The 13,106-nt window shown below is 49.3% G+C and overlaps 1 protein-coding gene across 1 annotated transcript in view; it reads right to left on the reverse strand.

Annotated features, from left to right (window-relative positions):
* LOC144597083 (sprouty-related, EVH1 domain-containing protein 2-like) overlaps window positions 1–13,106 on the reverse strand; it is a 71,697-nt gene that overhangs the window by 36,265 nt on the left and 22,326 nt on the right. The window contains exon 4 of the mRNA XM_078405999.1: window positions 1,749–1,920. Coding sequence (XP_078262125.1) covers window positions 1,749–1,920 — 172 coding nt within the window. The remainder of the gene's footprint in view (window positions 1–1,748; window positions 1,921–13,106) is intronic.

The raw sequence follows: 13,106 nt of genomic DNA on the forward strand, positions 1-13,106 counted from the left end.
GAATAAGGTTCAGTGGAAGGTAAAGCCATTAAATTCCTGAATCAGTGTTAGTTGGGCTGTACAAGAGGCATTCTCCAGTGCTGTCAAATCACCGCTACAAATGCAGGTGAGGAACAGCAGATGAAGTACGCTCAGCTCTTGCAACAAGGTGGTGCAGCGGTAGAGTTGCTGCCTTACAGTGCCAGAGACCCGGGTTCAATGCTGGGGCAGCCACACTCAGGGGCACCAACAAGCAAGACATGGTCTTCACACCACTGGACAGTACGGGATAGGAGCAGAATGAGGCCATTCGGCCCATCAAGCCCACTCTACCATTCCATCATGGCTGATCTATCTCTCCCTCCTAACCCCATTCTGCCTTCTCCCCGTAACCCCTGACACCCGCACTAATCAAGAATCTGTCAGTCTCCGCCACAACAATATCCACTGACTTGGCCTCCACAGCCGTCTGTGGCAAAGAATTCCACAGAAGCAATGGTTTTAATACTTGCTGCCATGTTTACGTGACATGCACTAATGTTGGCCCTTTGCAACTGGAGTAAGTCTCTTGCCGGACAGATTTGGAGTGTTATAAGAAGATAACTGCAGATGCTGGTACAAATCGAAGGTATTTATTCACAAAATGCTGGAGTAACTCAGCAGGTCAGGCAGCATCTCGGGAGAGAAGGAATGGGTGACGTTTCGGGTCGAGACCCCTCTTCAGACTGATGTCAGGGGGGCGGGACAAAGGCTGTTGTTGGAGTGTTGTTGTTGAAGCACTTTCACTGGGTGCGTGGTGGTGGCCTCTAACATTGACAGCAGGTGCTAGTACTGTCCAGCTTTGGTCTGGAGACCACTGCCCTGCTTCTTGGTCCATTGCCCCTGAGTGTGGCTGCCCCAGGATCCAACCCGGGTGTAATGCCAAGACTCTCTAAGGCACTGGTCAGGCCACACTTGGTGTAATGCTGAGGCTCTTAAGGCGCTGGTCAGGCCACACTTGGAGTAATGCCAAGACTCTCTAAGGCATTGGTCAGGCCACACTTGGAGTAATGCCAAGACTCTCTAAGGCATTGGTCAGGCCACACTTGGAGTGACTGTGAGCAGATTTGGGCCCCATATCTGAGGAAGGATGTGCTGGCTCTGGAGAGGGTCCAGAGGAGGTTCACGAGAACGATCCCAGGAATGAGTGGGTTAACATACGATGAGCGTTTGTTGGCACTGGGCCTGTACTCACTGGAGTTTAGAAGGATGAGGGGGGACCTCATTGAAACGTACAGAATAGTGAGCGGCCTGGATAGAGTGGATGTGGAGAGGAAACATAGGCAATAGGTGCAGGAGGAGGCCATTCAGCCCTTCGAGCCTGTACGCACCGCCATTCATTGTGATCATGGCTGATCATTCACAATCAGTAACCCGTGCCTGCCTTCTCCCCATATCCCTTGATTCCGCTAGCCCCCTAGAGCTCGATCTAACTCTCTCTTGAAAGCATCCAGTGAATCGGCCTCCACTGCCCTCTGTGGCAGAGAATTCCACAGATTCACAACTCTCTATGTTTCCACTGGTGGGAGAAGCCAGGATTAGAGGGCACAGCCTCAGAATTAAAGGACGTTCCTTTAGGAAGGAGATGAGGAGGGATATCTTTAGTCAGAGGGTGGTGAATGGCCTCACATGTGAACATGTGAACTCTGCGTGTTAAACCGCGTGGCTGGTGCAGCAGAAAGAGCCCTCACACAGATAGTGGGTGTACCTGCAGGAGCTCCTGGACCTACCAGCTTGTCTTTCAGCCGCTCTCCCAGGATCAGGAAGTCACTCCTGCCCGCCGCGTCGGGCTGAATGGCCTTGCAGACCCCGACCCGACTGAGACCACCGCCCTCCTGCGGCAGCCACCCAGAGTCATCCCTGCTCATCACCACAGCGTTGACTCGAACAATGTAGGTATCACTGCAAGGCAAAGCACAGCGCCATCAGAACAAGGAGCACAGCATGGGAACAGGCCATTCAGCCCACAATCTCTGTCCCCACCATATAACATGGAACAGTACAGCATGGGAACAGGCCATTCAGCCCACCGTGCCCATGCCCAATATAGAACAGTACAGCACGGGAACAGGCCATTCAGCACACAATCTCTGTCCCCACCATGTTACATGGAGCAGTACAGCATGGGAACAGGCCATTCGGCCCACAGTGCCCAATATAGAACAGTACAGCACGGGAACAGGCCATTCGGCCCACAATGTGTGTCCCCACCATGTAACATAGAACAGTACAGCATGGGAACAGGCCATTCGGCCCACAATGTGTGTCCCCACCATGTAACATAGAACAGTACAGCATGGGAACAGGCCATTCGGCCCACTGTGTCCATGCCCAATATAGAACAGTACAGCACGCGAACAGGCCATTCAGCCCACAATGTCAGTCCCAACCATGTAACATGGAACAGTACAGCACGGGAACAGGCCATTCGGCCCACAATGTCTGTCCCCACCATGTAACAGAACAGTACTGCAAGGGAAAAGGCCATTCGGCCCACAATGTCCGTCCTCACCATGTTACAGAACAGTACAGCACGGGAACAGGCCATTCGGCCCACAATGTCCGTGCCCAACATGATGCCAAGACCATCTCTTATCTGCCTGCACGTGACCCATACCCCTCCATTCCCTGCATATCCATGTCCCTATCCAAAAGTCTCTTAAACACCACGATCGTATCTGCCTCCACCACCACCCCTGGCAGCGCGTTCCAGGCCCCCACCCCCATCTGTGTAATAAACCTGCACCGCACATCTCCTTTAAACCTTGCCCCTCTCAATATAAAGCTATGCCCTCTGATATTTGACATTTGATTCTGGCTGCCTGTCCTATCTGAGGCTTTTATAATTTTACACACTTCTATTAGGCCTCCCCTGATGTTCCAGAGAAACCAATGCAAGCGTGTCCCAGAGAAACCAATGCAAGCGTGTCCAGCCCCGAAACCAGGTAGCGTTCTGGTGAACCTCCTCTCCACCCTCTCCCTGTAACTAATGCCCTCTAATCCAGGTAGCGTTCTGGTGAACCTCCTCTCCACCCTCTCCAAAGCCTCCACATCCTTCCTGAAATGGGACCCAGTTCAGTTTATTGTCACGTGTACCGAGGTTCAGTGAAAAGCTTTTGTTGCGTGCTAACCAGTCAGCGGAAAGACAATACATGATTACAATCGAGCCGTCCACAGTGTACAGATACACGATAAGGGAATAACATTTAGTGCAAGGTAAAGCCAGCAAAGTCCGATCAAGGATAGTCCGAGGGTCACCAATCAGGTAAATAGTAGTTCAGCACTGCTCTCTGGTTGTGGTAGGATCACTGATTCATTGGGTGACCAGAACTACGCAGATTTGGTCACACTGACACAAGAGACTGCAGATGTTGGAATCTTGACCAAAACACAAGGTGCTGGAGTAACTCAGCGAGTCAGGCAGGGTGCGAAATATCAGGAGAGGAACAGAATGGGTGAATGCACAGAGTCTTTTAGCGAGAATTGAGAACCCGTTCAGTTACTCCAGCACTCTGTGAAACGTCACCTATCCATGTTCTCCACAGATGCTGCCTGACCCACTGAGTTACTCCAGCACTCTGTGAAACGTCACCTATCCATGTTCTCCACAGATGCTGCCTGACCCGCTGAGTTACTCCAGCACTCTGTGAAACGTCACCTATCCATGTTCTCCACAGATGCTGCCTGACCCACTGAGTTACTCCAGCACTCTGTGTAACGTCACCTATCTAGTTTGTCTACTAACTGCCACCTGCAGTTCCTTGTGTACCTACTGCCCACGGTGGAACTCTGCAGGACGTGCCTGAGCCACTGCACTCAGTCGGCCAATGTTATGTTGTTGGGGAAGGTGTTGCAAGTTCCATCCATCAGTACCATTCTTTGTAAAAGGGCCAGGACCTGTCAGCATGACTGATAAATAAGGACTGGTAAACTGAACGAGTTAACATAGAAACATAGAATATAGGTGCAGGAGGAGGCCATTTGGCCCTTCGAGCCAGCACCGCCATTCATTGTGATCATGGCTGATCATCCACAATCAGTAACCCGTGCCTGCCTTCTCCCCATACCCCTTGATTCCACTAGCCCCCTAGAGCTCTATCTAACTCTCTCTTGAAAGCATCCAGTGAATCGGCCTCCACTGCCCTCTGTGGCAGAGAATTCCACAAATTCACAACGCCATGTTTCCACTGGTGGGAGAAGCCAGGATTAGAGGGCACAGCCTCAGAATTAAAGGACGTTCCTTTAGGAAGATGAGGAGGGATGTCTTTAGTCAGAGGGTGGTGAATGGCCTCACATGTGAACATGCGAACTCTGCGTGTTAAGCCGCCCAGCTATCCCCGCACATTAACACTATCCTACACACACTAGGGAAATTTTTACATTTACCCAGTCAATTAACCTACATACCTGTACGTCTTTGGAGTGTGGGAGGAAACCGAAGATCTGGGAGAAAACCCACGCAGGTCACGGGGAGAACGTACAAACTCTGTACAGACAGCACCCGTAGTCAGGATTGAACCTGAGTCTCCGGCGCTGCATTCGCTGTAAGGCAGCAACTCTACCGCTGCGCCACCGTGCTGCCCGTGTGTAAACCTTGGCTGGCATTCAGAGATTCACAGTCACACGGGGACTGCACCCAGTGGAATCATCCGGAGGTTCAGCCCGATTCACAATACCAAAGGTTAATTACACAAACACAGTTATCACATCTGAGGCAGGTACAAAGGTGGCTATCTCCACCCTTTGCAAAGGTTCCCACACCTTCTACCATCGCTGACATCAGCAGCAATGCCCGCCCGTCCGCACAGTGAACAAGGAGACATACACACAGTGACAGGGGCTCAGCCATGCCTTGCTTTCATAAGGTCAGAAGTGATAGGAGCAGAAATAGGCCATTCGGCCCATCAGGTCTACTCCGCCATTCAATCATGGCTGATCTATCTCTCCTTCAGTCTGAAGGGTCTCGACCCGAAATGTCGCCCATTCCTTCTCTCCTGAGATGCTGCCTGACCTGATGAGTTACTCCAGCATTTTGTGAATAAATACCTTCGATTTGTACCAGCATCTGCAGTTATTTTCTTATATCTCTCCCTCCTAACCCCATTCTCCTGCCTTCTCCCCATAACCCCTGACACCCGTACTAATCAAGAATCTATCTATCTCTGCCTTTAAAATATCCACTGACCTGGCCTCCACAGATTCACCACCCTCTGCCTAAAGAAATTCCTCCTCATCTCCTTCCTAAAGGAACGTCCTTTAATTCTGAGGCTGTGCCCTCTGGTCCTAGACTCTCCCACTAGTGGAAACATCCTCTCCACATCCACTCTATCCAGGCCGCTCACTATTCTGTACGTTTCAATGAGATCCCCCCCCCCAGCACATCCTTCCTCAGATGTGGGGCCCAATACAGCTCTCCACAGTCCATATGAGCGGAGAAATAATCACCTAGATTGATTAGTAGGACTGGACGTTTCAATCCCTAAGGTTTGCACTACAATTGACTGGTGTTGTTCTTGGGGGTGACCACTAGGTGATGTTGCCACCATTCACACACATCTTCAGTTGTGTACCTCAACGTCACTGGGTGTTTCGGCCTTTTATCACAAGACCCCCTCAGTCGAGGCAGGCCCACCTCAGGGTGATCAGACCTGGGTGTGTGTCTTATGGTTAGCCTCCAGATGGTCACGTGGCAGCCCAGACAACATCTCTTCTTTTCAGCCACAGCCAGTTCGGCTGCATTGGCAAGTCCATTGGTTGCCCTCCTTTGGGCCTGCCCTCTGACTCCTACTTCCCTCAGGAGCCTTGCGGTGGAACTGGCTACAAAGCCCCTGCACCCCACCTCCACCGGACGCACCCTTAGAAGTAATGAGTCCCAAACATCTCGACAGTACTGGCCTAGTTAGTCCCAAGGTCCTGATGATAAGTTCAATAATCAGAGCATCGAGTATAGAAGTTGGGATGTAATGTTAAAATTGTATAGGGCATTGGTGAGGCTGAATCTGGAGTATGGTGTGCAGTTCTGGTCGCCAAATTATAGGAAGGATGTCGACAAAATGGAGAGGGTACAGAGGAGATTTACTAGAATGTTGCCTGGGTTTCAGCACTTAGGCTACAGAGAGAGGTTGAACAGGTTGGGTCTTTATTCTTTGGAGCGTAGAAGGTTGAGGGGGGACTTGATAGAGGTTTTTAAAATTTTGAGAGGGACGGACAGAGTTGACGTGGGTAGGCTTTTCCCTTTGAGAGTGGGGAAGATTCCAACAAGGGGACATAGCTTCAGAATTGAGGGACAAAGGTTTAGGGGTAACATGAGGGGGAACTTCTTTACTCAGAGGGTGGTGGCTGTATGGAATGGGCTTCCGGTGGAAGTGGTGGAGGCTGGCTCGATTTTATTATTTAAGAGTAAATTGGATAGGTATATGGATAGGAGGGGATTAGAGGGTTATGGTCTGAGTGCAGGTAGATGAGACTAGGTCAGGGAGAATGGTCGGCGTGGACTGGTAGGGCCGGACAGGCCTGTTTCCATGCTGTAGTTGTTATATGTTATATGTTATATGTTATATGTTATAATAGACAATAGACAATAGGTGCAGGAGGCCATTCGGCCCTTCGAGCCAACACCGCCATTCAATGTGATCATGGCTGATCAATTCTCAATCAGTACCCCATTCCTGCCTTCTCCCCATACCCCCTGACTCCGCTATCCTTAAGAGCTCTATCTAGCTCTCTCTTGAAAGCATCTAGAGAATCAGCCTCCACTGCCTTCTGAGGCAGAGAATTCCACAGATTTACAACTCTCTGACTGAAAAAGTTTTTCCTCATCTCAGTTCTAAATGGCCTACCCCTATTCTTAAACTGTGGCCCCTGGTTCTGGACTCCCCCAACATTGGGAACATATTTCCTGCCTCTAACGTGTCCAATCCCTTAATAATCTTATATGTTTCAATAAGATCCCCTCTCATCCTTCTAAATTCCAGTGTATACAAGCCTAGTCGCTCCAGTCTTTCAACATATGACAGTCCCGCCATTCTGGGAATTAACCTAGTTAACCTACGCTGCACGCCCTCAATAGCAAGAATATCCTTCCTCAAATTTGGAGACCAAAACTGCACACAGTACTCCAGGTGTGGTCTCACCAGGGCCCTGTACAACTGCAGTAGGACCACCTTGCTCCTAAACTCAAATCCTCTCGCAATGAAGGCCGACATGCCATTAGCTTTCTTCACTGCCTGCTGTACCTGCATGCTTCCTTTCAGTGACTGATGTACAAGCACACCCAGGTCTCGTTGCACCCTCCCTTTTCCTAATCTGACACCATTCAGATAATAATCTGCCTTCCTGTTCTTGCCACCAAAGTGGTTAACCTCACATTTATCCACATTAAACTGCATCTGCCCACTCACCCAACCTATCCACGTCATCCTGCAACCTCATAGCATCCTCCTCACAGCTCACACTACCACCCAGCTTTGTGTCATCCGCAAACATCCACATTTAATTCCCTCATCTAAATCGTTAATATATATTGTAAATAACTGAGCCTTGTGGCACCCCACTAGTCACTGCCTGCCATTCTGAAAAGGACCCGTTAATTCCTACTCTTTGCTTCCTGTCAAGTCAAGTCAAATTTATTTGTCACATACACATACACGATGTGCAGTGAAATGAAAGTGGCAATGCCTGCGGATTGTGCAGAGAAAAGAATTACAGTTACAGCATATAAATAAAGTTAATAAGTTACTATTAGTGTCGACAAAAATTTAGTCTCTGGGGTTATAAAAGTTGACAGTCCTGATGGCCTGTGGGAAGAAGCTCCGTCTCATCCTCTCCGTTTTCACAGCGTGACAGCGGAGGCGTTTGCCTGATCGTAGCATCTGGAACAGTCCGTTACTGGGGTGGCAGGGGTCCCTCATGATCTTGCTTGCTCTGGATCTGCACCTCCTGATGTATAGGTCCTGCAGGGGGGCGAGTGTACTTCCCATGGTGTGTTCTGCCGAACGCACTACTCTCTGCAGGGCCTTCCTGTCCTGGGCAGAGCTGTTCCCAAACCAGACTGTAATGTTGCCGGACAGGATGCTCTCTACAGCCCCAGAGTAGAAGCAATGAAGGATCCTCAGAGACACTCTGAATTTCCTCAGTTGTCTAAGGTGGTAAAGGCGCTGCTTAGCCTTACCCACCAGTGCGGCAATGTGCGTTGCCCACGTCAGATCCTCTGTGATGCGGACTCCCAAGTATTTAAAACTGCTCACCCTATCCACAGTAGACCCATCTATCTCCAGTGGCGTGTACGTCCCTGGATGTTTAGCCCTTCTGAAGTCCACAATCAGCTCCTTTGTTTTAGTGACATTCAAGAGGAGGCTATTGTCCTGACACCAGAGTGCCAGATCAGCCACCTCCTCCCGGTAGGCCTTCTCATCGTTGTTGGAGATCCGGCCCACCACCACAGTGTCATCAGCAAACTTGATGATGGAGTTTGAGCTGAACCTGGCCCCACAGTCATGTGTGTACAGGGAGTACAGTAGGGGGCTAAGGACGCAACCCTGGGGGGATCCTATGTTCAGGGTGAGGGAGCTAGATGTGTGTTCCCCCATCCTGACCACTTGGGGCCTGGCAGTGAGAAAGTCCAGGACCCAGGCACACAGAGGGGTGCTAAGCCCCAGTTCCAGCAGCTTCTCAACCAGTCTGCTGGGGACTATTGTGTTGAATGCTGAACTAAAGTCAATGAACAGCATCCTCACATAGCCCCCCTGGCTGTCCAGATGAGAGAGAGCGGTGTGTAGAACCTGGGAGACCGCATCATCCGTGGATCTGTTCGGACGGTATGCGAACTGTAGTGGGTCCATGTTGCGAGGAAGGAGGGCGCAGATGTGCTTCTTGACTAGCCTCTCCAAGCATTTCATGACAACCGAGGTGAGGGCCACCGGTCGGTAGTCATTTAAACACGCTGGAGAGGCATTCTTTGGCACCGGTACAATGATGGATCTTTTGAAGCATGCAGGGACCACGGACTTTGCCAAGGAGAGGTTGAATATTGTGGTGAGCACTGGAGCAAGCTGAGTAGCACAAGACTGCCAACCAGTTCTCTATCCATGTCAGTAACCTACCCCCAATACCATGTGCTCTAATTTTGCACACTAATCTCTTGTGTGGGACCTTGTCAGAGGCTTTTTGAAAGTCCAGATACACCACATCCACTGGCTCCCCCTTATCCATTCCACTTGTTACATCCTCAAAAAATTCCAGAAGATTAGTCAATCATGATTTCCCCTTCATAAACCCATGCTGACTTTGACCGATCCCGTCACTGCTTTCCAAATGCACTGCTATTACATCTTTAATAATCGACTCAAGCATCTTCCCCACTACCGATCCATGTTCCCCACAGATGCTGCCTGACCCGCTGAGTTACTCCAGCACTCTGTGAAACGTCACCTATCCATGTTCCCCACAGATGCTGCCTGACCCGCTGAGTTACTCCAGCACTCTGTGAAACGTCACCTATCCATGTTCCCCACAGATGCTGCCTGACCCGCTGAGTTAATCCAGCACTCTGTGAAACGTCACCTATCCATGTTCCCCACAGATGCTGCCTGACCCGCTGAGTTAATCCAGCACTCTGTGAAACGTCACCTATCCATGTTCTCCAGAGATGCTGCCTGACCTGCTGAGTTACTCCAGTGTTGTGTGTTGAACAAATGAACAACTGTTTGCAGAGGTGACTACTTTGATCAACAGAGGGGTAACGTTTTCTCACAGAGGGTGGTGGGTGTATGGTGGAGGAGGTGGTTGAGGCTGGAACTATCCCATTGTTTAAGAAACAGTTGGACAGGTACATGGATAGGACAGGTTTGGAGGGATATGGACCCAGAATAGGCAGGTGGGACTAGTGTAGCTGGGACATTGTTGGCCGGTGTGGGCAAGTTGGGCTGAAGAGCCTGTTTCCACACTGTATCACTCTGTGACTCTATGAAGGGCCTGTTTCCACACTGTATCACTCTGTGACTCTATGAAGGGCCTGTTTCCACACTGTATCACTCTGTGACTCTATGAAGGGCCTGTTTCCACGCTGTGTCACTCTCTGACTGTCAATATCTAGTATTTTCAGCTTTATTGTGAAGGACATGTTTGATTGTTAACTTTCATAATTGGTGTTGTGTTGTGTAACCATGCCACCTGTAACACAGTGTGGGGCTTCTCTGCTCTGTCCCCCAGCTTGTACACGCTGAGTTTGCTCTCCCAACGAGAAACGGCAGAAACCTTATTCTCTGCATTGTTCCTCTTTGTAGGAACGGAACAGGAAACCTGCAGGTTTCTCTGCGTGTAACTCAGGCATGTCAGGAGTGCTTCATTGCCTTATGTCCCGAGACGGAACAATGAGATTCTTACTTGCAGAAGCACCACAGATGCATCAACATAGTTCTTTGTAAAACCCATAATAAACATCAAAAACAAATCAGTATATACCTCTTAAAAACAGACAAATAAATAAACAATAGAAGCGCCAAGTCAAAGCTCTATCTAGTTCAGTGCCTGTTTGGAGGTTGTTGTGTTTAATAGCCTGATGGTCGCAACGTGGCCTCCGCAGATTGATACACAACGTTCATCCAAGAAGCAGCTTCTCGTTCTCACCCAGCACACAGCCAACCACAGCCTGTCTCCTACATCATCATTACTTCTTTGCATATCTTTCATTCATTTGTTCTATATCTCTACATCACCGTCTGTATCCCTCGTTTCCCTCTCCCCCGACTCTCAGTCTGAAGAAGGGTCTCAACCCCAAACGACACCTATCCATGTTCTCCACAGATGCTGCCTGACCCGCTGAGTTACTCCAGCACTCTGTGTCTATCGTAAGCACATTCAGGGGTTGTTCATGGAGCCTGTTCACTCTGCTGCCCTTCAGTAAGATCATTAACAACATTGAACACACAGGAGGCAAGCGGATGGATGGACTTGAGGCAGTATCTTCGGAGATGGAACACAATGAAGTGTTTCACAACAGCTATGTGACTCAGGTCCTTACAGCTCATTGTGTTTGCGCTGCAGATATCAGTGGCTACAGTCATTTGCTTTCAGAATTACCGTAAACCTCCGATAGTCTGCACCTCAACTATTCGGAAACAACGAGAAAGAAGGAACTGCAGATGCTGGTTTACAAGGAAAAACACACAGAGTGCTGGAGTAACCCAGCGGGTCAGGCAGCATCTGTGGGGAACATGGATAGGTGACGTTTCACAGAGTGCTGGAGTAACTCAGTGGGTCAGGCAGCATCTGTGGAGAACATGGATAGGTGACGTTTCACAGAGTGCTGGAGTGACTCAGTGCCTCTGTAGAACGTTGTCAGCAGCAGATGAAGAATGAGACTGGATTTTGTCTATTGTCATGATTCTGATTGTCTACCTTATCTATAATGGAGAATGGGTCGACTGGGCTTGTATTCACTGGAATTTAGAAGGATGAGAGGGGATCTTACAGAAACATATAAAATTCTTAGAGGATTGGACAGGCTAGATGCAGGAAAACTGTTCCCGATGTTGGGAGAGTCTAGAACTAGGGATCACACAGTTTAAGAATAAGGGGTTGGCCATTTAGGACTGAGATGAGGAAAAAACATTTTCACCCAGAGTTGTGAATCTGTGGAATTCTCTGTCACAGAGGGCAGTGGAGGCCGATTCACTGGATGGTTTCAAGAGAGAGTTAGATTGAGCTCTTGGGGCTAACGGAATCAAGGGATGTGGGGAGAAAGCACGAACAGGGTACTGATTTGAGATGTTCAGCCACGAACATATTGAACAGCGGTGCTGGCTCGAAGGGCCGAATAGCCTACTCCTGCACCTATTTTCTGTGTCTTTGTCTCTCATAATTTTATATACTTCTATCAGGTCTCCCCTCAACCTCCAGCCTTCCAGAGAAACAATCCAAGTCCGTCCAACCAACTTCTCCCTGTAGCTAATTGAAACATATAAGATAATTAGGGGATTGGACACATTAGAGGCAGATAACATGTTCCCAATGTTGGGGGAGTCCAGAACAAGGGGCCACAGTTTAAGAATAAGGGGTAGGCCAATGGAATGTTGGCCTTCGTAACAAGAGGAGTTGAGTATAGGAGCAAAGAGGTCCTTCTACAGTTGTACCGGGCCCTGGTGAGACCGCACCTGGAGTACTGTGTGCAGTTTTGGTCTCCAAATTTGAGGAAGGATATTCTTGCTATGGAGGGCGTGCAGCGTAGGTTCACTAGGTTAATTCCCGGAATGGCGGGACTGTCGTATGTTGAAAGGCTGGAGCGATTGGGCTTGTATACACTGGAATTTAGAAGGATGAGGGGGGATCTTATTGAAACATATAAGATAATTAGGGGATTGGACACATTAGAGGCAGATAACATGTTCCCAATGTTGGGGGAGTCCAGAACAAGGGGCCACAGTTTAAGAATAAGGGGTAGGCCATTTAGAACGGAGATGAGGAAGAACTTTTTCAGTCAGAGAGTGGTGAAGGTGTGGAATTCTCTGCCTCAGAAGGCAGTGGAGGCCAGTTCGTTGGATGCTTTCAAGAGAGAACTGGATAGAGCTCTTAAGGATAGCGGAGTGAGGGGGTATGGGGAGAAGGCAGGAACGGGGTACTGATTGAGAGTGATCAGCCATGATCGCATTGAATGGCGGTGCTGGCTCGAAGGGCTGAATGGCCTACTCCTGCACCTATTGTCTATTGTCTATTGTCTAATACCTCACTAATCCAGGCAGCGTTCTGGTGAACCTCCTCTCCACCCTTTCCCTGTAGCTGGAACCCTCTAATCCAGGCAGCGTTCTGGTCAACCTCTCTGCCCCCCCTCCAAAGCCCCCACATCCTTCCTGTAATGGGGCTCAGTTCAATTTAGTTTATTGTCCCGTGTACCGAGGTGCAGTGAAAAGCTTTTGTTGCGTGCTAACCAGTCAGCGGAAAGACAACACACTTTAAAATGTCTGTAACTTTAAAAATATAAGACCGATTTAAATGAAACTTGTTATAAAGAGTCGCCGCGAGAGTGGTGATTAAAGTGGCGTAAACATTGTGGCGCGATGGTTTACCGTTTTGGCTGCAGGTCCAGATGTCAC

The sequence above is a fragment of the Rhinoraja longicauda genome, chromosome 9 (assembly GCF_053455715.1).
Source record: "Rhinoraja longicauda isolate Sanriku21f chromosome 9, sRhiLon1.1, whole genome shotgun sequence".
In the NCBI taxonomy this organism is placed as follows: Eukaryota; Metazoa; Chordata; class Chondrichthyes; order Rajiformes; family Arhynchobatidae; genus Rhinoraja; species Rhinoraja longicauda.